The sequence below is a fragment of the Rhodnius prolixus genome, unplaced genomic scaffold (genome assembly GCF_049639745.1).
Source record: "Rhodnius prolixus isolate KJV_2025 unplaced genomic scaffold, Rpr scaffold_6, whole genome shotgun sequence".
Lineage (NCBI taxonomy): Eukaryota > Metazoa > Arthropoda > Insecta > Hemiptera > Reduviidae > Rhodnius > Rhodnius prolixus.
The window spans coordinates 22,056,978-22,084,402 of NW_027411634.1; the positions used below are offsets into that span (position 1 = coordinate 22,056,978).

Sequence of the window (27,425 nt, forward strand, 5' to 3'; positions counted from 1 at the left end):
ATGTTACATTCTGCGGGCAGATATTTCTGAATTTTAGTGCCACCAGAAATTTTAGTGAAAACTGAGAAGATACTTCAACAATTTTTTTAAAAAAAATTATAATAACGTGCGACTTTAATATCAAAGCAATTTCCTAAAAAGATACGAATAAGGAAACCTTTAATGGTACAAGGCTGACCATTGCTACTACATCTCTACTGAGGCAGAAAATACGGTCCTAATTCTCATATATTATTGAGGAAGGTTAAATGAATAGTTAAAATTAGGAATACGCAGTAAACCTCTCAACCAAAAGCACCAAACCTCACTGAGTGGTTCCACTTTGGGCGCATGAGTGGGTTTGCAGAAAGATTAGATGGATATTTTTATATTTTATATTATTTTATTTATTTATTTTTTTGGAGGGCCCGCCTAATGGCTTTTGGCTGCTGGATGTTAAATGATTATTACGATTATTCCCGCAATGCTTTTTTAAGAGGTAATTAAATTTTTAATGTAGAGAATTGTTCATTGTTTTTGGTGTCTGATCTATTAATCAAGTAGGAAGAAAGTGTAATGCTAACTTCAGTCATGACTTAGGTCGTTTGGCTTTCGTCTTACAAGTATTGTTCAATGTTTTTGGTGACTGATCTATTAATCCAATAGGAAGAAAGTGTAATGCTAACTTCAGTCATGACTTAGGTCGTTTGGCTTTCAGTCTTATAAGTATTGTTCATTGTTTTTGGTGACTGATCCATTAATCCAGTAGGAAGAAAAGAATGTCAATTTCAGTCATGATTTAGGTCGTTTGGCTTTCGTCTTACAAGTATTGTTCAATGTTTTTGGTGACTGATCTATTGATCCAGTAGGAAGAAAGTGTAATGCTAACTTCAGTCATGATTTGGGTCGTTTGGCTTTCGTCTTACAAGTATTGTTCAATGTTTTTGGTGACTGATCTATTGATCCAGTAGGAAGAAAGTGTAATGCTAACTTCAGTCATGATTTGGGTCGTTTGGCTTTCAGTCTTATAAGTATTGTTCAATGTTTTTGGTGACTGATCTATTAATCCAATAGGAAGAAAGTGTAATGCTAACTTCAGTCATGACTTAGGTCGTTTGGCTTTCAGTCTTATAAGTATTGTTCATTGTTTTTGGTGACTGATCCATTAATCCAGTAGGAAGAAAAGAATGTCAATTTCAGTCATGATTTAGGTCGTTTGGCTTTCGTCTTACAAGTATTGTTCAATGTTTTTGGTGACTGATCTATTGATCCAGTAGGAAGAAAGTGTAATGCTAACTTCAGTCATGATTTGGGTCGTTTGGCTTTCAGTCTTATAAGTATTGTTCATTGTTTTTGGTGACTGATCCATTAATCCAGTAGGAAGAAAGTGTAATGCTAACTTCAGTCATGACTTAGGTCGTTTGGCTTTCGTCTTACAAGTATTGTTCAATGTTTTTGGTGACTGATCTATTAATCCAGTAGGAAGAAAGTGTAATGCCAACTTCAGTCATGACTTAGGTCGTTTGGCTTTCGTCTTACAAGTATTGTTCAATGTTTTTGGTGACTGATCTATTAATCCAATAGGAAGAAAGTGTAATGCCAACTTCAGTCATGACTTAGGTCGTTTGGCTTTCAGTCTTATAAGTATTGTTCATTGTTTTTGGTGACTGATCCATTAATCCAGTAGGAAGAAAAGAATGTCAATTTCAGTCATGATTTAGGTCGTTTGGCTTTCGTCTTACAAGTATTGTTCAATGTTTTTGGTGACTGATCTATTGATCCAGTAGGAAGAAAGGGTAATGCTAACTTCAGTCATGACTTAGGTCGTTTGGCTTTCGTCTTACAAGTATTGTTCAATGTTTTTGGTGACTGATCTATTAATCCAGTAGGAAGAAAAGAATGTCAATTTCAGTCATGATTTAGGTCGTTTGGCTTTCGTCTTACAAGTATTGTTCATTGTTTTTGGTGACTGATCCATTAATCCAGTAGGAAGAAAGAATAATGCCAATTTCAGTCATGATTTGGGTCGTTTGGCTTTCAGTCTTATAAGTATTGTTCATTGTTTTTGGTGACTGATCCATTAATCCAGTAGGAAGAAAAGAATGTCAATTTCAGTCATGATTTAGGTCGTTTGGCTTTCGTCTTACAAGTATTGTTCATTGTTTATGGTGACTGATTCATTAATCTAGTAGAAAGAAAAGAATAATGCCAATTTCAGTCATGATTTGGGTAGTTTCGCTTTCATCTTACAAATATTGTTCATTGTTTTTGGTGACTGATTCATTAATCCAAAAAGCAAGGAATATTGCCAATTTCATTCATTATTCCTTCTCAATTTTTAATATTTATGAACGAACTGTTTTCAAGTGTAAAATGAAACAAACATAACCTTAAGAAATTGTAGTTATTTTATTGGTTGTCAAGTTAAGCAGTGCAATTGAAATTCGTAGTACAATTAGTAGTTCTAAGATAAAAGTAGTTGCAAACACAGCTACTAATTTGTAGTTAAAGGCTTGATGACAGTACTCACAAAACTAACAGCTATAATATTTTAATTATTACCTTTACTTTGTGTTACATTTAAATAATAAATTTCTTCGCCAAAATAAGAAATACAAATAAAAGAAAAATAATTACTTCAATTTTAATACAAAAATTCTGATGTAATTACTCAATTGCCAAATTTTTCTTACCACGATTTAAATATAGGTAGCTACATTTTTAATAAACTAGCCCAAAATTTGGTTTATTAACGCCATAAATTTGTATTTTCCTAAATAGCACGTACTTTAATGGACAGGACGGTTGGGATCAATCGGTTTTAGATGTTCATTAGATAAAATATCTGTGTTTAAGTAAATATTGAAGAATAATGAAATTCATGAAAGAATAGAAAGAAACCTAATTGTTGAGAATGTGGTTAAGTTAAGACTACATTCTTAAAATCAAAGTTCAAAAAAAAATCCCAGAAAGTAATTTGCTCCTATTGAAACAAAGATATGCAACCCACATTGTGGCTGTGTTTTGTAGGTATCAATAGTAAACTATTCAGGCGTTTCTATTTTATTTAATTTATTGTTTTGAAAAAAAAACTAACGGTAGAATTAATTTAGATTTGTACGGCCGCATTACTAGAGCTATTTTTTGTCGCATTGATTTTTTTAATAAGAAGCTGTGGCCACGCCTTAAATTGAAAATAATAATAGTAAATAAAGACTTACTGCTTTTCCCAGTGTTCTACACTTGATGATGGCGGTGTAATGAAGAATGGATGAACGGTTGTAGTCTTAATTTCTGGATGATACCATCGGAACTCTTCACGTAAGGAGGCCATCATACCTGCGACAATAAATTACAATATCTCATTATGTGCTGCGTAATTCATTTAAAAATAAATTCAGACAGTAGATTTTATTTATTTATATAAAATATAATTGTATAATTTCAGGAAAGAAGCAAAAATATTCCGTTTTTCCTTGGCAGATTGCAAAATTAATAGTAAATATAAAACCTAAATTTTGATTTTTAACAATTACTTTTCTGCCTGGAACTGCCATTTTCCAAAATGCTCGTATATTCTCTAATCTACCTTTAACCTTAACATAACATAACCTTATCTTTAGCCTCTATTTGATGCATGTGTCTCTTTATATCCACTTTATAGCAAGCTGCCCGAGACTGTCCAACATTTTAGGCTCAGATATCATTGGCCAACTGCAACTCTCTGGAGAGGAAGCATTGACCTACTACAGCGTTTCTCAACCTTTTTTGGCTCGCGTACCACTTGGTAGTACATCATGCTAAATTGTACCACTTCGTAAAAATGATTGTATTTCGTGAAATTTGTTATTCCGAGTGTGTTATTTTATGATTATTGTTATCTCGATTTCAAGTTCATGTTCACTTTATAAGCTTTGCAAAGTGTAAGATCTTAGTTTTAAAACTTTTTAAAATAATTAAAAATTGCCTACATATTTTTCTCTTCAAAATTATTAATTAATTTACAAAGTTCTTCTTTAGGATTATTATATTTGTGCCCAAATCTTCTAAATTAATTTCTTTTAAGCATTCAACTACCTGTAAGTACCAATTAAATTTAATGTTGCTTGGATAGAGCTTACTCATTACAATCCAGTCTCTTTAAGCAGATCTTTACATAGTTATCATTTAAGTTCTGTCACATGATAATTCTATTAAATTTTCTTTATCTTTTTATTGATAATGATGTAGCTTTTCCTACATTTTCTTTATAGAAGCGGTTTGAAATCCAATTATCATTTGTGTTTTCGTGTTTTGGAAAATACTCCATGAAAGACAATTTTAATCCTATTAAATATTTTCTCGTATATCTTTGAGACAGACTAACCTTATTACTGTACATATTAACAAACTTTACTGTATAATATTATAATTAAAATAATTTTTATGAATTATAGGAAAAAACGTTTCTATATTTTTATGATTTAATTTTTGTATGTCCGCCATTATTGATTATTTTTCGCGTACCACCAACCAGCAACTCGCGTACCACAGGTTGGGAAACGCTAGCCTACATGAATGGTCGTAACTGGTTCTCATTTGTTGGTTACATCAAAGCAGCGTATGTTCATCTTCTAAATTACTCTTAGTATTTATTGTAAGATTTGATCCAGATTTGTGTAAGAATTTAGAACTATACAGTAGGTATTTTTATTTGATCAGTTCAACTCTCTTAATTCCGTAAAACTTAATTTATAAAACTTATTTTTGATTTCTAAATTTTTTTAGACAAATATAAAGTAACATAACCTTATCTTCAGTCTCTGTTTGAAAGATTTATTTATTTCTGTAATAGACTGATTGATTGGAATTGAAACTTAGGAAGGATAAATCCCTCTTCAATTTTTATTAATCCTCTCAATGAAGGCAACAACTTTGATGAGCTAGCTAGAACCATATTCTGTCTTTTTCTTTATTTTATTTATTTATATTTTAGAGGGGGCTAATTATCTTTATTTATTGATATATATAAATACATAGACTGATAGTTTCAGGGAGCAGATGGCTAAAGAAGACGATTTTTAATCGCAAGAAAAGAGTGGACAGCCAACATTACAAGCGATTCTCTCTTATGACGGGTGGGCTTACAGAAGCTACACGATCAAAAAGGGCAATCACAGAACACGGTTGACTTAAAGATATAGAATTCAATACTCAACGCTGCAATTGATTAAATTGCTTTACAGAAATTACTTAAACCGTGTTACAGTAAAAGAAGACAGCCAGCCATATTATGCTTTGATTAAAAGCCATATTAAGCTAAAAACACCACCTATCGCCTGCTCAATACATACATTATACTGTAACCCATCAATTTATCATTTATCTTCATAAATCAATCATATTGCTCGGTCTATAAATATAAATAAGGTGCCACGGTAGCCGAGCAGTTTAAGGCGATACCTGCAAAGCTAAGGTTAGTGGGTTCGATTCTCCCAGTCTAGGCCTTGGATTTTATTTAATGTTTAATAAAAGGTATTTATAATTAAGTATGTTTGCTGGTCGCCTCCGTCCGCGACATCTAATTTGGTAGAAGGACGATAAAGCTCGCCAGAAAAAAAATGAGCATTACTCTACTTTACTAAATATAAATTATAAACAATATGTTTAAAAAAAGACTGTATAATAAAGTAGAATTCGGGAGCATTGATATTCAAAATTCCCCATTTATATTCTAACCTCAATCTTTTTTCACATCCAGAGAAAGATGTTTTCAATATTCTATCGAGATTCATTTTACCAAAACGTTTTTGCCTCTCACCCAATAAAATACAATAAGCAACATCCGTACAAGCTTTCAGAAATACAAAATTTTGAAAAGTACAATCTACACTCACTTATTACTTTCTCTTACACTCTTTTTGAGAAAGTAGCGCAATCATATTTTGGCTAGAAATAAACTTTGTGAAACAACTTTGTGAAACAACTTTGTGAAACAAATGCTAGCAGCTGTAGTTATAGAATAAGTGTGTGAATGTTTTCAATTTCAGATAATTTTTGTGAGGGACGAAACCCAAGAAGTGGTCTATGCTTCCATCTTTCTCAAATTCCAACTTGTTATCGTCAATTTGTTGTGAAGATTCGCAAAATTTAGGTAGAGGGTTTTGAAAATTAGCATATATTTAGGGATTTATTTATTTTTTTACCTCTAGCAATTAGAGGGTAACTAGCTGCTTTTATGTTAAGTAGTTCATCGATCAGTTCTTCCAGACCAATTCGCTTTCAATTCGAAGGAACTGAGCTGTCGTGAAACATAATAGGATTTACTAGGTTCAATGTTCAATTATTTAAACTGCATAAATAATAGTGTTTAACAATTCGAATTTAGAACAAATTTTCGACTACATTTCAATAAATATAATTGCTTTTATTCACTGTTTTACTGCAGCTTTTCAAGGATATACAAATTTGTTTTTTGTTTTTCAATCTTCTTTTTTGTCCCCATTAACATCTACAAATATTCCAAAAATTACGTTCCCTCCCAATGTAAAGTAACCTTACAATATTCACAGGTCAACCACAATGGAGAAAGATATTAATGATTACATTATCTCAAGAATCAGAGCATAAAGAAAAAATGACACAACATTTCTTGGCTAGAGATTGGGAAATACAACATGAAAGCCAATTCTAGGCCTGGTTCATATGTTCTACTTATTTAGGTCGTAACATATTATTTAATTAACTAAATTTTACTATATAAATGATTTAATTGCTTTCATTATATAAATTATTGTAACGTTTAAATTCCAATAAAAATGAGATACTATTGAAATTTCAAGTTCACGAACTTGTAACCAACCTTTCATGATGAATTTGATCTGTTTGGTAACAATTTCACACTATTTCTTGAACTAATTTCACGCCAATAAATTTATATAGTTTAATAGTTATTTATTTAACAAGGGTAGAAAGTAGTACTTTTCCTCACGCGAGGCAGGGCTCTCACGTGAGAGCGAGCGAAGCGAGGCGAGTGCAAGTGCAAATTGCCGAGTGTGAGGAAAATACTTTACACTCGAGTTAAATATTATATTTTTTCTGCAACCATTAGGGTTATTAACTAAAAAGAAAACTAAACAGGAATCACTAGAATCCATTTAAATTTCTATAAGGTAACACTATAACCTTTTTAACTGTTATAATTAAAAATATCTAATTATTTATTAAAATATTATTTTTATTTCTATATTCCTTTCAATTTTTATTTTATTTTTTTAATTATTTAGATAAAATAAATTTAAATAAGCTTATTAAAGTTTTACAGAAAATATTTAATAACAAAACTTCTTATATCAAGGAAGCACAATAAAGTTTTTCCACTCACTAGTGAGGAATGTGACACTAATGAGAATTTTTCCCCACTAGTGAGGTAAAGTTGGGTATTACAGCTGATTTTAATTGAGTAATGAGAACATTCCTACATGGTTGCAGAAAAAATGTATTTATACTTAAAGTTAGACCTGGAAGTTAAGCATTTACCTTGGAGATATGATTTAAAAAAATTTCACTTTCACAATAATTTTTGCCAACAGAAAGTGAAAAACCTGGTGTTTTCGTAAGCTTAGAGTTGCAACTAATTGTATATTCATTCAAATAAAATATCAAATTCTAAAATCAGCTTTAATAGCAAATATATCCGCTTAGGGTAAAGCATAAAATTGTTCAAAATTTTTTTCTATTAACCTTATACAAGGTGATCCATTTTAAGACGGCTCAAATGCATTTCATGCTTAACGGTTGATCTGAGCAAAAAAATGGTAGAGGAAAAATTTGTTGCACGTCACCTCTAGTTTTAGAATATGTGACTTTATTTTAGATTTCTGCCCGCATATGCGGCAGACGCGCGTCCAAAAGTAAGGGTTCGCAAGCTTGGGCAGCATGTACTACGTTTTCAAAAGTGCCTCCTTAGATACAGAGAGCAGTTTGATAACGTCCAGGCTAACCTGGTTTGCAAGCCAGAGGTGACACCTTTAAAAGCACAGTACATGCTGTACAAGCTGCGTAAAGTGCATTATTTGATAAATTAAAGAATAAGTTTGATCCATTAAATGAAAGATATTCATCACTTAAATATGTGGCCGGAGGTTTCCATTTTTTTTTGGTAATTAAACGCAACTCTCTCTCAAAATTACTAAAAAATTATTAAACCTTATTTGTAACAGATAGAAAATTATTTTTTTAGCCATTTTGTGTATGCTTGAGAACATCTAAAGCTCTTAACTTTTGATTTTTCTTAGAAAATCTCTCGGAAAACGACTTATTTCCCGATATTAAGAAAAATACTAGCTTTACTGCCTTGGCAATATTTTCTCAGTAGAAAGGGGATGAAAAAATACGTAAAAATGACCTATCGCGTGTTCTTCTTTCTCTTTGATAACAAGTTAAAAAATTGAAATATGATTAATAAATACCAGATTTTGAAATGGCCTAGCACCTTTAATTTTGAAGATATCGAATTGCGGTTTCCAGTTTCTTTAATAACTTTTTATACTCTTTAAAACTGTGTACATGAAAATGGGGGTCAACTGCGAATCCTCACTTTTGGACGCGCGTCAGCCGCATATGCGGGCAGGAATCTAAAAAATCAAGTCCTATATTCTGAAACTAGAGGTGACGGGCAACAAATTTTCATTCTACCATTTTTTGCTCAGATGAACCGTTTAAGCTTGAAATGCATTTGAGCCGTCTTAAAATGAACACCCTGGATAAGCGTTAAGTTACCTAAATCAATAAAAAGCAATTAAAGGTACTTACTATTAATAAATGAATAACCGATAATAATAGTGATTAAAAAATTATATCAATTAAAATGAATACGTAATAAAACCTTAGCAAATGAATAACCTATATAAAATTTTGCTTGATGACATTAAACAAAAGTGATGCAACAAAAATAAATAAATACAAATGTTTAAAATAAAAAGCTCGTTGACATTTACTTTGGAAAGATGAGATAAGTTTAGAACAATGCTGTTCCACTGAAGTTTAAAATGCTCCTAAACCAAGAACGTTGCACTATTCCATCATTATATTTTCAATATTTACAGTTATTGCAATAACAATATAAAAAAATATAATAGAGATGGGTCAAGGTTTTCTAACAATCATTATTATTACAAAATACTTTTAAATTGCATTTCACTTGTTTGTTTATGTGTAATACATTCATACATGTAATGCACATGGATTGCATATTCTTTTTTTATTTACAGAACAAGCAAACATTTCAACAATGGTAAACATCTTTTTGTGACAGACATTTTTTTTTATTCTTTATTTAATGCTATAAAATAAGCGTTTTGTGATTATTTACAGTTAGAAGGATCTGTTTAGCTAACTAATTAGCTAATAAATGATAGTTTTAGGAACTATTTTGCGATTGGCAGTACGATATTTGTTTGTTTATTTTTTCTTTAAATCTTTTTGTATTTACTTTTGACTCAGCTGAGAGAAAACGGAATACTACGAGGTGTGGCTATTAAATAACGAGACTGATGCTGCTACAGAAGAACTATGCATGCGCCAAATCCTAACGACCGACAGCTGTGCAGCGTAAAGCCTTCTCTTTTGATTGCAGCGTCTCACGTGTTTGTATACAAAATCTGTCTGACCGGAACCGTCGTTTGTGTAAAAAGGTGTTAGTTTCGTTTTGCCGAAAACATGATACTACACATTGTAGTAGAGCAACGAATTGTCGTGAAATTTCACATGAAAACTTGGGTAAAACCGCTACTGAAACTTATCTGTTTATTAAAAGAAGTTTATGGCAATGAATGTTTGTCACGTGCGCGAGTTTTTGAGTGGTTCAAGCGTTTCCAAGATGGCCGCAGAAGACTTCGGAGATGATGACCTCCCGGTCGCCCTTCCACGTCCAAAACGGATGAAAATATCGATTATAATTAAATCAACATTACTACCGTGAGGTGCTTGCTCAACTCCGTGAAAGATTAAGGAAAAAAACGACCCGATTTGTGGAAGAACAAGTCATGGGGTTCTCCATCAAGACAATGCGCCGGCTCACACTGCATTGTCTGTCAAGACAGTTTCTAGCCAAGAACAACATCCCAGTTTCTAGGCCAACCGCCTTATTCGCCTGACTTGGCCCCATGTGACTTTTATCTGTTCCCTAAAGTCAAATCTCCATTCTTACTTATAAATACATTCGCTTCACACATTCATCCCTCTACTATATACAATTATTTACATAAACCTTACAATTAATGGACTGATCAGTACTCTATATTCCTGCCATCCTTATAGTTTAACCGAAATTAAAATCACGTAATCCTTCTCTAATCATTTTCTTGCATTCATTCTATAATTTTTAAATACATTCATATTTCATTGCTAGCTCTGCTATAGATTTAAGCACATAGATGTTGGTGGAGAATATAATGTCTTCGTAGCGAAATGGTGCATCTAAATACCTGTATATGTCGTCAAACATTCGTTTCCTTTCTACCACATAACGTGGACATATCATTATTATATGTTTGAAATCCTCCTCCTCATTGCAATCTACGCAAAGAGATTGTTGATCCTGTGAAAATACGATCCACACACCGCGTGGTTTGCTCTCAACCTGCTTATTGTCGCAACAACCCATTTATTAGTGACAGTTCCCTTAAACCATGGTTGTCTAGGTAACTGATCTACCACAGTTTTATAGAATCTCCCTTTATTACCATTACTTGTAATCTGTCTGCCATTTTTGTAGTGCTGTTTTTACAATTGTACTCTTGATATCGGTGTGTGGTAATTTATAATTAGCCATTTCCCCCACTATTGGTGGCTTCCTTTGCAAGTTTATCAACAATTTCATTCTCTTTTATACCACAATGACCCCTTACCCACAAAAAATTAATGTAGACTCCCTTCTCTTTAAAAATGGCTATAATTTCTACAGTCTCTGCGATTTGTTATTTGTTAACTGGATTAGTAAATACGTAGTAAGTACCCAAAGTCTAGGAAATATTTTTGAAACCATTTTTAAGAAAAACACGAAAAACTAAATAAAATTCATCTTAATTTTTCCAAAATTTATTGAATGCTAAAGGGGAAAAACAGTAAGCTCATATAATAAAAATTTAAGAAAAAAAGTAAAATTATTGTATCGTGGGACCGCGCCATTAGTAAATCGGAAACAACCAAAAACATGTTCTGATGAAATGGTCTCTAAAAGTTAATTAAACATAAAGAAGTTCTCATGCAGATGTTTCTATTTAATGTTAAGTGTTATTATAATTCATGCATCATGCTGTGATTATAATTAATAAAAATTATGTTAGGAGTAAGAATGAAATGATGGCTACCCTAACCCAAATTTTATAACCAGATCAAGGTTTCTTTTTTTTTCACTTTCTATTTATGAATTAAAGATTTAACAAACCTCCATTCCTGGGAGAATTATTACAATAATGTAATTGTATTAAGTACTCACTTTTGAACACGGACCCTGAAACAAGATCATCCTATTTCAGGAAATTTAGTGGGAAAAATAAAAATTTATAAAAAACCAAGTTGGATGGGGGGGGGGGGGAAAAACGAGAGGATTCAGCTTATAAATTATGGATTCTTTGGTTATTTCAAAATATACTCCAAAACTTTAGATTAAATTGTGTTTAAACAATTATTGATTTCCGTCGGTTTTATTGATAATTTATTTGTATTTTTCATAATGGATTTCTGTTCATTTCATTTAACACAATAATTTAAAGTAGCTGTAATTTAACCATATACAGGGTGTTCATTTTAGGACGACTCAAATTGCATTTCATGCTTAAACGGTTGATCTGAGCGAAAAATGGTAGAGGAAAACTTTGTTGCCCGTCACCTCTAGTTTCAGAATATGGGACTTGATTTTTAGATTCCTGCCCGCATACGCGGCAGTTGCGCGTCCAAAAGTAAGGGTTTGCAGTTGACCCCCATTTTCATGTACACAGTTTTAAAGAGTATAAAAAGTTATGAAAGAAACCGGAAACCGCAATTCGATATCTTCAAAATTAAAGTTGCTAGGCCATTTCAAATTCTGGTATTTATTAATCATATTTCAATTTTTTAACTTGTTATCAAAGAGAAAGAAGAGCTCGCGATAGGTCATTTTTATGTATTTTTTTCATCCCCTTTCTTCGGAAAATATTGCCAAGGCAGTAAAACTAGTACTTTTCTTAATAAGTCGTTTTCCGAGTGATTTTTCTAAGAAAAATCAAATGTTAAGAGTTTTAGATGTTCTCAAGCATACAAAAAATGGCTAAAAATTAATTTTACATCTGTTACAAACAAGAAGGTTTAATAATTATTTGGTAATTTTGTGAGAGTTGCGTGTAATTACCAAAAAAAATTGGTAACCTCCTGCCACATATTTAAGTGATCAATATCTTTCATGTAAAGGATTAAACTTATTCCTTAATTTATCAAATAATGCACTTCACTCAACTTGTGAAGCATGTACTGTGCCTTTAAAGGTGCCTCCTCTGGCTCGCAAGCCAGGTTAGCCAGGAGGTTATCAACTGCTCTCTGTAACTGATCTGGCACCTTTGAAGATACAGTACATGGCTGCACAAACTGTGAACCCTTACTTTTGGTCGCGCGTCAGCCGCGTATGCGGGCAGGAATCTAAAATCAAGTCACATATTCTGAAACTAGAGGTGACGGGCAACAAAGTTTACCTCTACCATTTTTCGCTCAGATCAACCGTTTAAACTTGGAATGCATTTGAGCCGTCTTAAAATGAACACCCTGTTATATGCTACATAAATCACCAAGGAAAAAAATATTTTGGTTAAGAATTATGAATTACAAGAAGTTTTCGTCTCGAGTGAACGCTTCAAAATCTTCAAAGAATGAGCTTGGAAATCCAATAAATATTCTATTTATAAATATGTAAAATTCTATCTACAGATGTAAATTAAATTTATATAGAAAAGCTTGTCTTCCTATTGGCTGGAGAAATGCTTGATTTCAAGCATAACCTTTTTTCTTTGTCAGGTTAGAAAGTTTGCTGTTTTCTTTATTTTATTTCTTCTATTCTACTCTTTATTATGTCCCTTTTGCTTACTTTTCATCCGTAGTACAAAGCAGTTCTGACAGATTTTAGCTAACTTGGTTGCATACTTTATCCATAATTTGTTTTTTTACTTTGTTCTTTATGTGTATATCTGTATAGGTAATAGAAGTATTTTTCTATCGATCCAAATCTTCCTATGTTTTCGGACTTTGCATCCTGATGTTGGAGAATAATAAGAAAGAAATTAACGGCATTTTCTCAAAAATTAAAGAGTAAAGTACTTCGCTGTACACCTGGCCACAAATTATGCTCACTATACTTTAAGCTCGCGTTTGGTTTTAATTTTTTTTTTTTTTATTAAATTAAATCTAAACTTATTTGGATCTAATTTATTAAAATGTTCACTCTCCTCAGGACTACGCGTTGGAATTGTGTTATCACCACACTTTTCTCTATCGGTAAGACCATTTAAGATTGATTTTAGATAATTTTAAATTGAATTTAGTTGATTTACAGGGTAAAATATCTAAAAGAATATCGAAAAAATTAAGTAATAAGTAGATTTTTTGAAGCGAGTATTTCCGTACATTTGGCAAATTAGGTGTCGTGTGCTAAGGTGGAAACGAAAAGTTGCTTATTTTTAATAAATAAAAAAAAGTTATCCGCGGGATTCGAACTGGTGATCTCCCACTTACAAATCCACACTTCAAAACCACCCGCCCCAACCAAATCTGTTAACATTAAAATTGGATCATTATCATCAAAAAATGGTCGCTTGATTACTAATTTATTTTTCAACAAAAATATTTGAACAGCATTGATATTCTCTGTTTTTTTTTTGTAGACGGGATTCGTTCCAATACTTTTGCACAAAGCTTCACATACTGTGGTGCTATGCACGCTAAAACCATGATTTAATTGCAAAATGATTCCATTTAGAATACATTCAAGTTTAATGAAGTTGTTAAAATTAATTATGGGTTATAAAAAGATGAACTCCAATAAAAAAACATGATATCAATGATAAAAGAGCCGTTCACTGCTTAAATCGATTAACTCCACTTATTCAAATATATAAAATTTAAGTATCAAAGCAGTTGGTTCAGTCATAGCTTTCTATATTTATAATAAACTTTTCAAATAATAAACACTATTAAATGACATATTTTTTTTTTCAGAATTAATTAATCAATAATTTGTTTCAGAAGCCACTTTGATTACTACGTGCTTTAATGTAAATCGTTAATGTAAAACTATTTGTTTTAAGGAGTTTAATCGATTTGTGCAGTGAACGAATCGTATATGATTCATGCAAAAATTGAAAACACATGATGAAAATTAAAATAAAAATCAGCTGACATTTCTCTCGCTACGAAAGGTGAGTGTTTCTTATGTAGAAATCTAACTTGGTCTTGGTTGATCCAAAAAATTAAACTTATAACTGAGGATATGCCCTATATTTTAAAGAAAATTTAGAAAGTATAGGTACCACAATGAATTTGAACGAGTTGACTTAGCCTGCGAGCAGAAGACGTGAGTGAACTAAACTATTTCAAACTGTTTTTTGATATATGTATATTTTTGTTCCTCCAGTCTAAAATTTAGGACAATAAAGCTTGTTTAGTGCACTTACCAGTAACTGCATACTTAGTTGCAGTGTAGGGTGCAATATTTGCCGCGGCTGTAAATGCAGCTGCTGAAGATATTGCAACAATATGTCCTTCGCCACGTTCGATCATGCCGGGAAGAAAGGCTCGGATTGTCTGTAATAAAAATACTTTTAATTAATATTTATTTTTCCAAAATAATAATAATGAATATCTAGGTTTCGTGACCGTAAATTATTGAACGTAAGGATTCAAGATTGGCGAGGAATCGGTCCAAATAAAAACAACAACTCGGCTTTTTGCCAACGTTTCGACAAATATAATGTCTTCTTCAGGGTCAGTTTTAATAATTATAAAAAATTTATTGTATTTTATTTATTTTTATTTTTATATTACTGATTCTCTATGTTACTGATTCTCTATGTTACTGATTCTCTATGATACTGATTCTCTATGTTACTGATTCTCTATGTTACTGATTCTCTATGTTACTGATTCTCTATGTTACTGATTCTCTATGTTACTGATTCTCTATGTTACTGATTCTCTATGTTACTGATTCTCTATGTTACTGATTCTCTATGTTACTGATTCTCTATGTTACTGATTCTCTAAGTTACTGATTCTCTATGTTACTGATTCTCTATGTTACTGATTCTCTATGTTACTGATTCTCTATGTTACTGATTCTCTATGTTACTGATTCTCTATGTTACTGATTCTCTATGTTACTGATTCTCTATGTTACTGATTCTCTATGTTACTGATTCTCTAAATTGTTTGTATTTTTTGTATTTGTAATATCCAGGCCCTGAAGAAGACAATATATTTGTCGAAACGTTGGCAAAAAGACGGGTTGTTGTTTTTATTTGAACGATTCCTCGCCAATCTTGAATCCTTAGCTGTAATAATAATAATTGTAAATTCATAAGTCAATAAGTTAATCAATAAGTTACAACAGTAATTAAATTAATGATTCTGTAAAAATAACAATTTTTTGGCTGTTTTAAAACTAATATTGAGAAAGAAACAGCCTTTAAATTAACGTCAGATTGTCTGGATGTGAGGAAATTAGTTTTCAGAAACCTTTCAGGAGCTTGAAATAGATTCTGCATGGAAGAGGTTTGCCAGCATTCCCATAGAGTCATTGCTCGCTGCTCTCTAGTAGCTCTCAGCTATAGGAAATTAGACCAGGGTCAAGACCTATCACCTAGATTGGGTAGTGTTTTGCAAGAAAACTAAGTAATTCAAGCCCAACGATTTCAAACATCCCACACTGATATCAAGTGTATAATTGCAAAAGCAGCACTACAAAAATGGCCAGACAGATTACAGTAATGGTAATAAAGGAAGATTCTATAAAACTATGGCAGATCAGTTACCTAGAAAACCATGGTTTAAGGGGAACTGTCGCTAATAAATGGGTTGTTTACGACAATATGCAGGCTGAGAGCGAACCAAGCTGTGTGCGGATCGTATCTTCACAGGATCAACAAAAGGTCCTCTCTCCTCTTTGCGTAGATTACAATGAGGAGGAGGATTTCAAACATATAATAATGTTATGTCCACGTTATGTGGTAGAAAGGAAACGAATGTTTAACGACTTATTCAGGTATTTAGATGCACCATTTCGCTACGAAGACATGATATTCTCCACCAACATATATTTGCTTAAGTCCATAGCAGAGCTAGCAATGAAATATGAATGTATTTAAAAGTTATAGAATGAATGGAAGAAAATGATTAGAGAAGGATTACGGTGATTTTAATTTCGGTTAAGCTATAAGGATGGCAGGAATATAGAGTACTGATCCATCCATTAGTTATAGTATATGTAAATAGTTGTATATAGTAGAGGGATGAATGTGTGAAGCGAATGTATTTATAAGTAAGAATGGAGAGTGAGTGATATTCTAGTGATAATCATCTAGACGATGCTGGCTGTATGGCGGAAGCCAATGCCAAAATAAAGGCAAAAAAAAAAAAAATTCAAACATTTTTTGCACAACAGTTCACGCAGAATTCTTCTTAATATTATAAAAAAACTACCGTCCGGTGGTACTTAGCTAAGCACCTCGTCGGAGGCCAAGAAATGTAAGAACTACAGATGAATGTAGACTTGAAAAAAATGAATGACTACTGAAGTGTAAAGGGTAACCTCATAATCAGTACTTACTGCAAGATATTCTAACTAGGTGCAAATAAGGTGATGCTACGTTGAATTGGGAGTTGATTGGCCAGCCACAACCGAAGAAGTGAGAATTTAGGTCGTTACCGGTTAGTGCTGCACGAGAAACGAGACAAATCTCGGTCTCGGTCTCGGTACCGAGACCGAGACCGAGACGAGACTTGAGCAACCGAGACCGAGACCGAGATCGAGACATGATATATATCTCGTCGAGAAATCTCGGTCTCGCCTCGGTTTTACAAATATTAATTTTTAGCTGCAAAATTATAAAATTGTGTTCTTTATTTTATTTATTAATATTACTACATCTATTTGACTTCGAATTACATAAGTAAAGTAAGCAAAGTAAAGTAATCGCCTATTTTTCAGGCGGGGCTTTACGTCCAACTACCAATTAGGTGTCGTGGACGGAGGCGACTAGCAAACATACTTTACTATAAATTTCTTTTATTAACCATTAAATAAAATCCAAGGCCTAAGACCGGGAATCGAACCCAGTACCACAATACATATTAGCTATGCAGGTCTCGCACCGCTCGGCTACCTTCGAATTACCTAATTTTTACATAAATTCACTAAATTTACTATTCATATCATTCATTCATTCAATTTCATAAATTTCACTATTAATAATCTAATACTTTGAACTTAGATATTATTTGAATTATATTTTAGAATTAGTGAATTTGAAAAAAAAGACTCGATGCACCTAAAAAATATTGCCACAAATTTTCGTTTTTAAGATACACTTTGCCCAAGCATCGATACATAAAAGAGCTTTTACTGAGTCAGAAGTTAGAGAAGATCTTCTATTGTCATTATCATCGCAGCTTGCGAAAATAATCTTTCCGATGGCACTGAAGTTGCACAGATACTAAATATATCTTTCGCCATTCTAGACAAATTTTTGAAGGAATTCTCAAGTGTTTTCCACCATTCTAAAATCTCAACGTCTACTGGTGTTTGGTCTAATTTTGAGCAAATGGTGCAAAAATATTGATGCAGTCGTCGTCGTCGTCAAAAGGTGAATCATCAGATTCTTTATCTTCACCAACAGCCATAACTAATGGAGCGGGAAGTTTGTTGGGAGGTGTATTTTTTATTTCACGAATCGACTTGTTATAGCAGGCAGATATGTTATTTGGCGCGTTTTTAACATCTTTTTGAAATTATATAAAGATATATAACAGTAATAGTAATATATGATGCATTGAAGTGTAAGTAGTTGTCTTCTTTTACACACATTTTCATTACCAAAATATAAATTAAAATAATTATTAGAAAATAATAACATTTTTTGAAAAGATTATTAATAGCAAACCGCTTTTAATACTTAAACAAAAATTTAAAAAACCGAGACCGAGACCGAGATATCTCGACGAGACCGAGATCGAGACTACATAAAGTCTCGCCTCGTCTCGGTCTCGTGCAGCACTAATACCGGTGATGAGGTGGTTTACTTGGTTTGTCGCAAATAAACTATTCATTATATTTTATTTTAAGAATTATGCTTTAACGTTATCTCCGCTATTTTATGTATTATTGCAACCGTTGCCACATGTATTTATCATTTATGCACTGAAAAAAGTTTTTTTAAAAAAAATAAGTTATGCTTACAAAATTTTAATGTTCAACTTTCAATTTTAGGGAGCGAGGAATCAAGCGTTAAAAAATAAAATCTTTTAATATTTAATTATAGTCTGGCTTTTTAAAAACAAGTGGATTTGTGGAAGAAAATATCTAAATGATAACAATGAAACCTCCTCAACAGCAATTGTTTAATCAAGTCTATTTATGTGTAACAACATAATCAAATTGAAGTTCTAAACATTCAAATTCAATTTAGAAGTCAAAACTAACTGCGTTAAACAGTTATTATGCTTACGAGTATATTTGTATGTTTTAATCTAAATGTATGTGTAAGATTGAATGGGTGGAAAATTGTTCTGGCAGTAGTGCTAGGTTATATTTAGAAGGGATAGCGTATATGTATTATGGAGCAGTCTTCAACATACCATCTAGGACTAGGTGAAGGAGCTATTGTGAATTATGTCACCTACAACACCTTCACACAGTCATTGGCTTTCTTATTATCATTTTACTACCTAAAAATATAACAAGGCCAAAAGGAGTAGATTTTTATATCAATAAAAAGAAAAGTAATTTGACAATAAGTAAACTATAAATATTATTTTTTATTTAAATACTAAATTGTCATAAATACTCTTTAAAAGTTAACTAACAGAGCACTACTCAGGGTGCGTTCCACTAAGCGCTCGCAACGATCAAAATGTACCTTCAGCCGTTCCACTTGACGACCGCGGTCGTTGTGGTCGTAGCGAAAACGTCACTAATGACGTCATTATTTTCGCTCATGCGAAGCTCACAACGCCCCACCTTAAGAGCTGTGGGTCAAAGTGGGCGTTCAGAAATTTGGCGCAATTTTTAAAAGAAAAGATGGCGACCGAAAAAATTATATCAGGTAAATGAAAGTGTTATCTCATGTAAATAATTGAATGTGTTTCTCGAAAGTCTAAAAAAAATAATAAAATGAAAAATTACTTATCCCTTTACATACTAAATCACTGGATAACGATCAGTTACACTTTGATAGTTAATATGTGGCTTAAGTTTTCGCTTTTCACTATTGCGATTTTGTATAAAATTGCATTCCACTCTTCATCGGAACTAGATAAAGAACTTTCTAAAGCATTATTAATAAATATCCAACTGTTGCCACAAAAGACACTTTAATTTTATTTAAACGTAAATTTTATAAATACTTCACTAAAATGTTATATAAAAATTGAATTATATATGTATATATTTTTAATATAAGTCAACTTTATCAATAACTAATAAAGTTTATTATAACTGCATATAAACGGGGTTAAAATTAAAAAAAACAACCTCTTCAAGCTTCTGACTTATTTTCGTGGCCGCCATTTGTAATGTTTACATGAACGGTTAAAACGCCCCCACAGTCCATTCCACTTGGGTTTTCAATAGTAACGCTCGCAAGCAAGTGGAACCGTCAAAACCGCGGTCGTGAGCGCTTAGTGGAACGTACCCTCAGAGAACTCTGGAAAAACTAATTTCCTTGGGAAAAACTTTCAAATAAACATGAAAATAATCTAGTTGTGTAAATAGTATTTGAAACAAAATGAAAATCACTTTAACTATTTTTGTTAAAATTGCATGGTTTAAGCAGTAATGTTACCAAAATCGAACACTAAGTTTGAATTCTTGTTTCTTTTCATTTATAATATATATTAAACCCGCAACTGCATACTAAATGCACTCTCTAAAATCAATAAATGAAAGAATAAATCAATAAATATTATATAACCAAAATATGCATGCATACACGCTATTAAAAAATATTTTTCATTTATTTTATTAACTCCAATTAAAACTGTCCGGTAGGACAGTGAATTATGTAAATTATGTACAGTAAATTGTAAATAAATTTAAATAAGATTATTATGAGTCATTATTGATTTGTGTTAAATATTATTACCGCGGTGTATTTATTTAATTAAAACTGTCCGGTAGGACAGTTGTATAAGGGTTGATCGTCAAAAACTGCACGAAAAAGCGTAACGTTGAAAAACACCCAACTTTGACAATTTTTTTCTCTTTTTCCATAAAAGATAAAATTCCCAAATTTTCTTTAAATTATAGGGCAAACCCTCCTTTATAACTGTAATTTTTTTTTTTTTTTTGCAACAATCCAGATCTAATAGATTACGAGACAAAAGTTGCTGAAAATGAGCTAAAACGATATTTTCAAAAATAATTGGTCTTGTTCTTGTTACCTTTTTTGTAAACAACGTAGCGCCTAAACGCGGGAACCGATCTTCATGAATGAGGTGTCATTCGATTCGGAATTTTATGTAGATGTGCCTTTTTGGGGTCACGACGGTGTACATCGAATAGGAGAAGAGTTAGCCCTATTTATGTAAGGCCCCCTCTAAAACTATTATTTACTAACAACTATGCAAATATTAGCTACGATGAAGTGGTTACGGCTTCCCTACGTAAACGTTAAAGCGCTAACCTGCTCTTTCTCGCACTAAAGAGAAGAACTGCAATTGTTTCAAATTATTGACGAGTGAACGAACCGATTTTCATGAATGTAGTCTCATTTAATTTGAAATTTTACGTATAGATATGATAGTTGTCGGTCTCGACGCTGAACACAATTAAAGAGAGACGTTTGCCCCACGCATGGATGTCCTCTTAAAACTATTAATACTAATTAATGAGTGAATTTTAGCTCGATTTTGATAATAAATAAGTCTTTTGATAATTACACATGAACGCTAACCGAACGTTCAAAACAATGTTTCGTTTTTATTACAATCAAGATTTTGCTAGAAATAAAGAAATTAATATTTCAATATTTATATTAAATTATTAAATTATATTAAATTTAATATTTATTAAGTACTAATAAACAAAATAGTAAAATACTAGAATGTTCTTTAAGGTCAATAATCTCGAAATTTACAACTAGTAAATTACACTTTACTATTATAGATTCTACAAATTAATAATTGACAATTTTAATAACTTGTATAAAGTAAAAGTAAAGCAATCGCCTATTTTTTCAGGCAGGGCTTAACGTCCAACTACCATTTACTAGATGTCGTGGACGGAGGCGAATAGCAAACGTACTTAACTATTTCTCATTTAACCATTAAATAAAATCCAAGGGCAAGACCGGGAATCGAACCCAGTACCACAATGCATATTAGCTTTGCAGGTCTCGCCTCTTAATCCGCTCGGCTACCGTGGCGCCTAATAACTTGTATATAAGACAGAGATAATAGATAAAATAAAGGAATGATAGCTCTAATTTTACTCGGATCTAATTAAAAGCATCAATAAACGACCAGTTGAGGCAAAGCAAAACTGAAATCCCTGTGATTATATCCAGACAGGTTTAAATAGGTTAGTATTCTAGAATCTCCATCAATATCTTATCTTTGGCTATAAAGTGGTAAATTTTAGACATATTTATTGATTTCTTCTACCCCCAAGTAGGGCCACGCACAAAAACTCTAATCTGGAACAATCTACTGTAGATTGATTTTATTTAAGCCGGCCGGTAAGAGAGCGCTATGTACACCAAGGGAAGATAACAAGGGATACATTGTTTTATAATTGAATTTAAAGCTGTTAGTCTTCTTTTGGAAATGTTTGCATGAAGAAAGAATTTAGGGAAGTGCATGAAGGGCATCGTAGGACGGGTCGTTCATGCATGATGTTAACTGGATTCAAGAATTGTTTATGGAATAAATAACAGGTAAGAATTATTATATGCCATAGTGTTGGAAATAGTTCCATCAGTAGGTTATGTAACTTTGTAAAATTTTGATTGATTATTTAATTTACATTATTTGGTTTAAAATTTCTTTGATGGCCTTCCATTGTGGTATAAAACAATATATTGATCCCAAAATGAATTTGTTCGGCACGTTTTAATAACAGAAACACAGCTTTAGAAGAATGAGTCAAAATTATTTTGAAGTACTAATTTAGACAAAGCAAGAAATTATGAAACTGTCAATGATATTAAGATTTCGATATACAAGTTGACAGAAGATATTTTCTATTCCCAAATATAATATAAAGTGCTAGACGATGTAACCCAAACCAGTATGCGTAACGGTAATGCCACTAAATATCGCCTCGTCTCAAATCACTGGGCCAAGACGTCCGCTTTTATAATAGCCAAATACAAAGTATTTTTAGTTATTTCATCCACATCCTTGTAACTTAATAGAGAGTTCTGTTGTTAAGCAGGCCATGGTTTAGCTAGGCGGCTTCTGGTGGACTATACCCGCTACCGCATTGTTCTACTCAAGGTAGAGCGAGCGCTAGGCCAGGGATGGCGAACCTTTTTGAGACGTGGGTCAAATTTTGTTCATTTTTTTTTTCAGTACTAGCTCTTGGGTCACTAATGCCCATTTGCACAAGAGTTATGTTTAGAAATGACTTTAAACGTCTTTAAAATTCAGTTGGCTTAACGGGTAAAACGGGACGAAACAAGTGCTATGGAAGTCTCTTTTTACAAACATAACTGAACAAAACCTTACAAAAGTGTGTTTTATCTGAAGAAAAATCTAAATATGGTTATTTGCTTTGGATTGTCGATTTTTTTAACAAACAAAATATGAGTAAAATTATACATTTTATTTGATATTTTGTAAACATTTTTGCTTTATTTCAAATACTACAAAAGCATTTGTCGTAATTTGCGTTTTAGAACTGTAATGATCAAACTAAAGGTTATAGATAGCATTTAAATTGTTTTTTTGACAATGGGTGATTGAAAAAAAATACAGATAGAATATAAGTTATCCACACAATTAGAAGATCTAAATTAACCCGCGTAAACGAACAAATAGTTGCCTAGCAACTGTGGGTCAGTAAAAAAGCTTGCGCGGGTCAGTGTCTGACCCGCAGGTCATAAGTTCGCCATCACTGCTCTAGGCATTCCAAAAGAAATGATCGGTGTTCTGAACAGTAGTTTGGTAGCATCGGTACAAATCATTAACAACCTATCTCCGGTAGTTTTGCGGTTCAGGTCACTTCATCCTGATCCAACATGGTGACCAGAGAACCTCGCATCTCAACTAATGAAGACCCAGCTACCAACCTTCTCCAGTAGCCTGACCTATGAAGAACAATGGATAGATTGAGTGGAAGTAATTAAAAAGAGCAAGGTACATAAAACCTGACTCTGACGAATTTGAGAAGGTTAGAGTCTTTATGAATAACCAGTATTAAGATTGATCTAAGAATTAGGGTTTTCTATCGGGTAAGTATTGGGTCTCATTTGGCTCGTAGGTCCTTTGCCTTAAGGCACCTTTTCCTACAATACTTTCATCTATCAATGAAAAGTGTTGAGCATACGAGGTCTGTAAATTAAGTAATGAGACTGATTTTTTTATTCAAAAAGAATTACAATTCTATATTGTCACCTTCAAAATAACTTCCTTCTGAAGCCACACAGCGCTGGAGACGTTTCTTCCACTCCTCAAAGCAGTGCTCGAACTCCGATACTGGAATAGCCTTCAGCTGGTCCGGTTACAGCCGTTTGAATGTTTTCGACTGTCCCAAAATGAATTCCCTTGAGGTGATTTTTCAACTTCGGGAAGAGAAAAAAGTCACAAGGACTCAAGTCAGGCGAATAAGGAGGCTGAGAAGCCACAGGAATGTTTTTACAGGGCCAAAAACTCGTTTATTGAAATTGCTGTGTGACAAGGAGCATTATCACGAACACCCACTTGTTCTCGATGTTTGGTCTCACACGAATAGACCCTTTTTCGAAGTTTTTCTAGAACCTCTCGATAAAAGTGTTGATTGACCGTTTGACCTTGAGGTAGAAACTCTTTGTGGACGATTCCGTGGATATCGAAGAAACAAATCAGCACGCATTTGATCTTCGACTTCGCCATCCTTGCAACTTCAATAAACGAGTTTTTGGTCCTGTAAAAACATTCCTGAGGCTTCTCAGCCTCCTTATTCGCCTTACTTGAGTCCTTGTGACTTTTTTTCTCTTCCCGAAGTTGAAAAATCACCTCAAGGGAACTCATTTTGGGGCAGTCGAAAACATTCAAACGGCTGTAACCGACCAGCTGAAGGCTATTCCAGAATCGGAGTTCGAGCACTGCTATGAGGAGTGGAAGAAACGTCTCCAGCGCTGTGTGGCTTCAGAAGGAAGTTATTTTGAAGGTGACAATATAGAATTGTAATTCTTTTTAAATAAAAAAATCAGTCTCATTACTTAATTTACAGACCTCGTATGCTCAACACTTTTCATTGATAGATGAAAGTATTGTAGGAAAAGGTGCCTTAAGGCAAAGGACCTACGAGCCAAATGAGACCCGATACTTACCCGATAGAAAACCCTAATTCTTAGATCAATCTTAATACTGGTTATTCATAAAGACTCTAACCTTCTCAAATTCGTCAGAGTCAGGTTTTATGTACCTTGCTCTTTTTAATTACTTCCACTCAATCTATCCATTGTTCTTCATAGGTCAGGAATAAAAATTTTTAAAAAAATCAGTCTCATTACTTAATTTACAGACCTCGTAATATCAACTGTGCAACTTCTTTGCTCTCCATGTCTCACGATGAACCAAAAGAAGATCAATCCCCCATTCGTTCTAATCAAGAAGTGTAAAGCTAAAGATCGTGACACATACTGCACTTGTAAGCAGGGACTTCTTGGCGAGACCCAGAAAATCAGTTCTTAGCACCTCCTTGCACATATGTTGGAGTAAAGTAATAACCTAACTTCAAAACCCCACAGAAGGACAACCATTTCAATCGATGCCTTTGGGGTGCTTGGTCCCTAAGAGTAGAAAAAGTAGAAGAGACTAGGGAAATCCGAAAAAATGAAATAGCATGATTTCTTACTGAAACAGTTTTTTGGGGTCAGAATAGAAAAATCCCTGTCGTGATCTCTTTTGCTCTCTGGACAAGAAGGGTGGTTAAGCACGTATGTTCAGTAATAAACTTAATAGTATGTAAAATATTATTTAGGACCACTGAAGCCAACTCAAAAAGTAAATATTGGGTTGTCAAACGAAAAATTCGTAGGCGTGGACTATTTTAACCGTGAAAAGTAATCGCACAATGGACATTCTATGCCATTTCTATCTTGTAAAAATGTCAAAAATGAAATGTTAAAAAAAGTAATTGTCATCAGATTCGCTATTCAGCACAAGCTTGGGAATGTATTTGGCACAGAATATTAAAATGAGAGGTTTATTTTGTTTTTCATTTCAAAACAATGCTTTTTTTAAATGTCAGTTATACTGACCCTGACGAACAAAAGAAAACTATATACCGCTCTACTTGCTCCAATATGGACGTACGGTATACAACTCTACGGCAGCGCCAAAAACTCAAACAACAACCGACTTCAGACCTTACAATCAAAAATTCTAAGAACAATAGTTAACGCTCCCTTCAACGTCACCAATCACACTATACATTCTAATCTAAATATTCCTCTCGACACTAAAATAGCCCAATCTCGATATATTTCCTAAAATTTTCTCAAATATTTCAGAGAGATCAGAAGTAAATGTTGTAAAGTACCTTTGACTTCCTAATTTTAAGACAATCTACTTTAAAAATTGACTACTGGTCCATCTAAAAGTGTTTTCAATGAATTAAACAACTTGATAAACTAACACAGTGCTCGTGAACACGTTTACTTGCAAAACAAACGTAATTTCTCGTACTAAGATAAAAGGAATCCTGGAAAATGATATACCATTTGAAAGCCCATTAGACAAGGAAACTTTTATAAAAATTGGCCACGGATAATGATCACATAAGGGCCTAATGAGTTTTTCTTAAAAATTACGTTTACTTTTATTTTTCCAGTATTCGGAGAAAGATTGAAGCTGTTTGAAGAACGATTTATGCTTCGAAATGGTGTCAGTTTTTTAGAAAATTTATCTGTCTTTCTAACCATGTTGTCAGAATCGAATTCGAACTAAAACTTTCTGAGTAATAACATTTTTATTGCAAAAAAGTAATGATTTTAGAAAAAAAAATTAAAGTGACGTCACTCAAGAACAGTAGAAAATATGAAGTTGGCCAATACGTCATTGAACTCCACTTTAGATGTACTACACACAGTAGGCCTATGGACAATACTTACTGGTTCACCCTGTATATAACTACGTGCATGTGTATTTGCGGTGTCCTCATCTTTTTTGCTTATTGTACTGGATACAGTTGCAATATAAATAAACAAAAATAAAAAGAAAATTATAGTTATACAGTTTGATAAATTTTAAATTCTATAAGAACTAACTTTCATTTCCTACCTAAATGTGACTCTACAACTTGAATCATGTACTTAAGACATTTCAAAACTAATGCAGCATAAAAGATAACCAGATTTGACGAATGAACTTTATTTCAACTGAGAAAACAGCAGTAAAATATTCCAATTCAAACTGACCTTATACAAATTCAAGTACGCCTAGTCATTCCTAAAACAGTAGAAGAAAAATAAATATTATGAGTTGAATGTTGTAGGATGCTGAGATAAATGCAGCATTCGGCCATAGTTCGTCAACGTTTGGTCAACATTTATAATCATAATAATGCAGAATCTTGCATTGGACTTAAGCTGAGTTTATGTGTGTGGAAAAATTGTTATAAAATAAAGGTTACATCTGTTTTTGTAACGCTCAGCTTAGGACGCCACGCCCCTACAATGTGTATAAACAATGGCTTCTAATAAAATATAATGTAGTTTGAAATTTACAAAATAAAACAGATAATATCCTAGGTTGATAAATTCCAATGTTATTAACAATGAATATTATTATTATTAAACATTTTTAATTTACATTCACAAATTGTTATCAAAATGTATATACAAGATCATAGACCTTTCAGGCGAGTTACCACAATTAACAATGAATGAAACCAACCATTTTCTGTCAATAAATATTAGTATTAGCCTTTTCACAATGCTTAGTAATCGCTAGTTAAATATAGAAATCCAAGAAAATAGATCTCTCGTTAATGAAGTTTTACCGCAACAAAACTTGTGAGTTAA

The 27,425-nt window shown here is 32.7% G+C and overlaps 1 protein-coding gene across 4 annotated transcripts in view; it reads right to left on the reverse strand.

Annotated features, from left to right (window-relative positions):
- LOC141461194 (epidermal retinol dehydrogenase 2-like) overlaps positions 1-27,425 on the reverse strand; it is a 199,279-nt gene that overhangs the window by 43,434 nt on the left and 128,420 nt on the right. For 3 of the 4 annotated variants that reach the window (XM_074141993.1, XM_074141995.1, XM_074141992.1), the window contains 3 exons: positions 14,658-14,787; positions 11,459-11,473; positions 3,201-3,318 (listed from right to left, as the gene is read on the reverse strand). In XM_074141993.1, coding sequence (XP_073998094.1) covers positions 3,201-3,318; positions 11,459-11,473; positions 14,658-14,787 — 263 coding nt within the window. The remainder of the gene's footprint in view (positions 1-3,200; positions 3,319-11,458; positions 11,474-14,657; positions 14,788-27,425) is intronic. The other variant, XM_074141994.1, reaches the window with a different exon arrangement.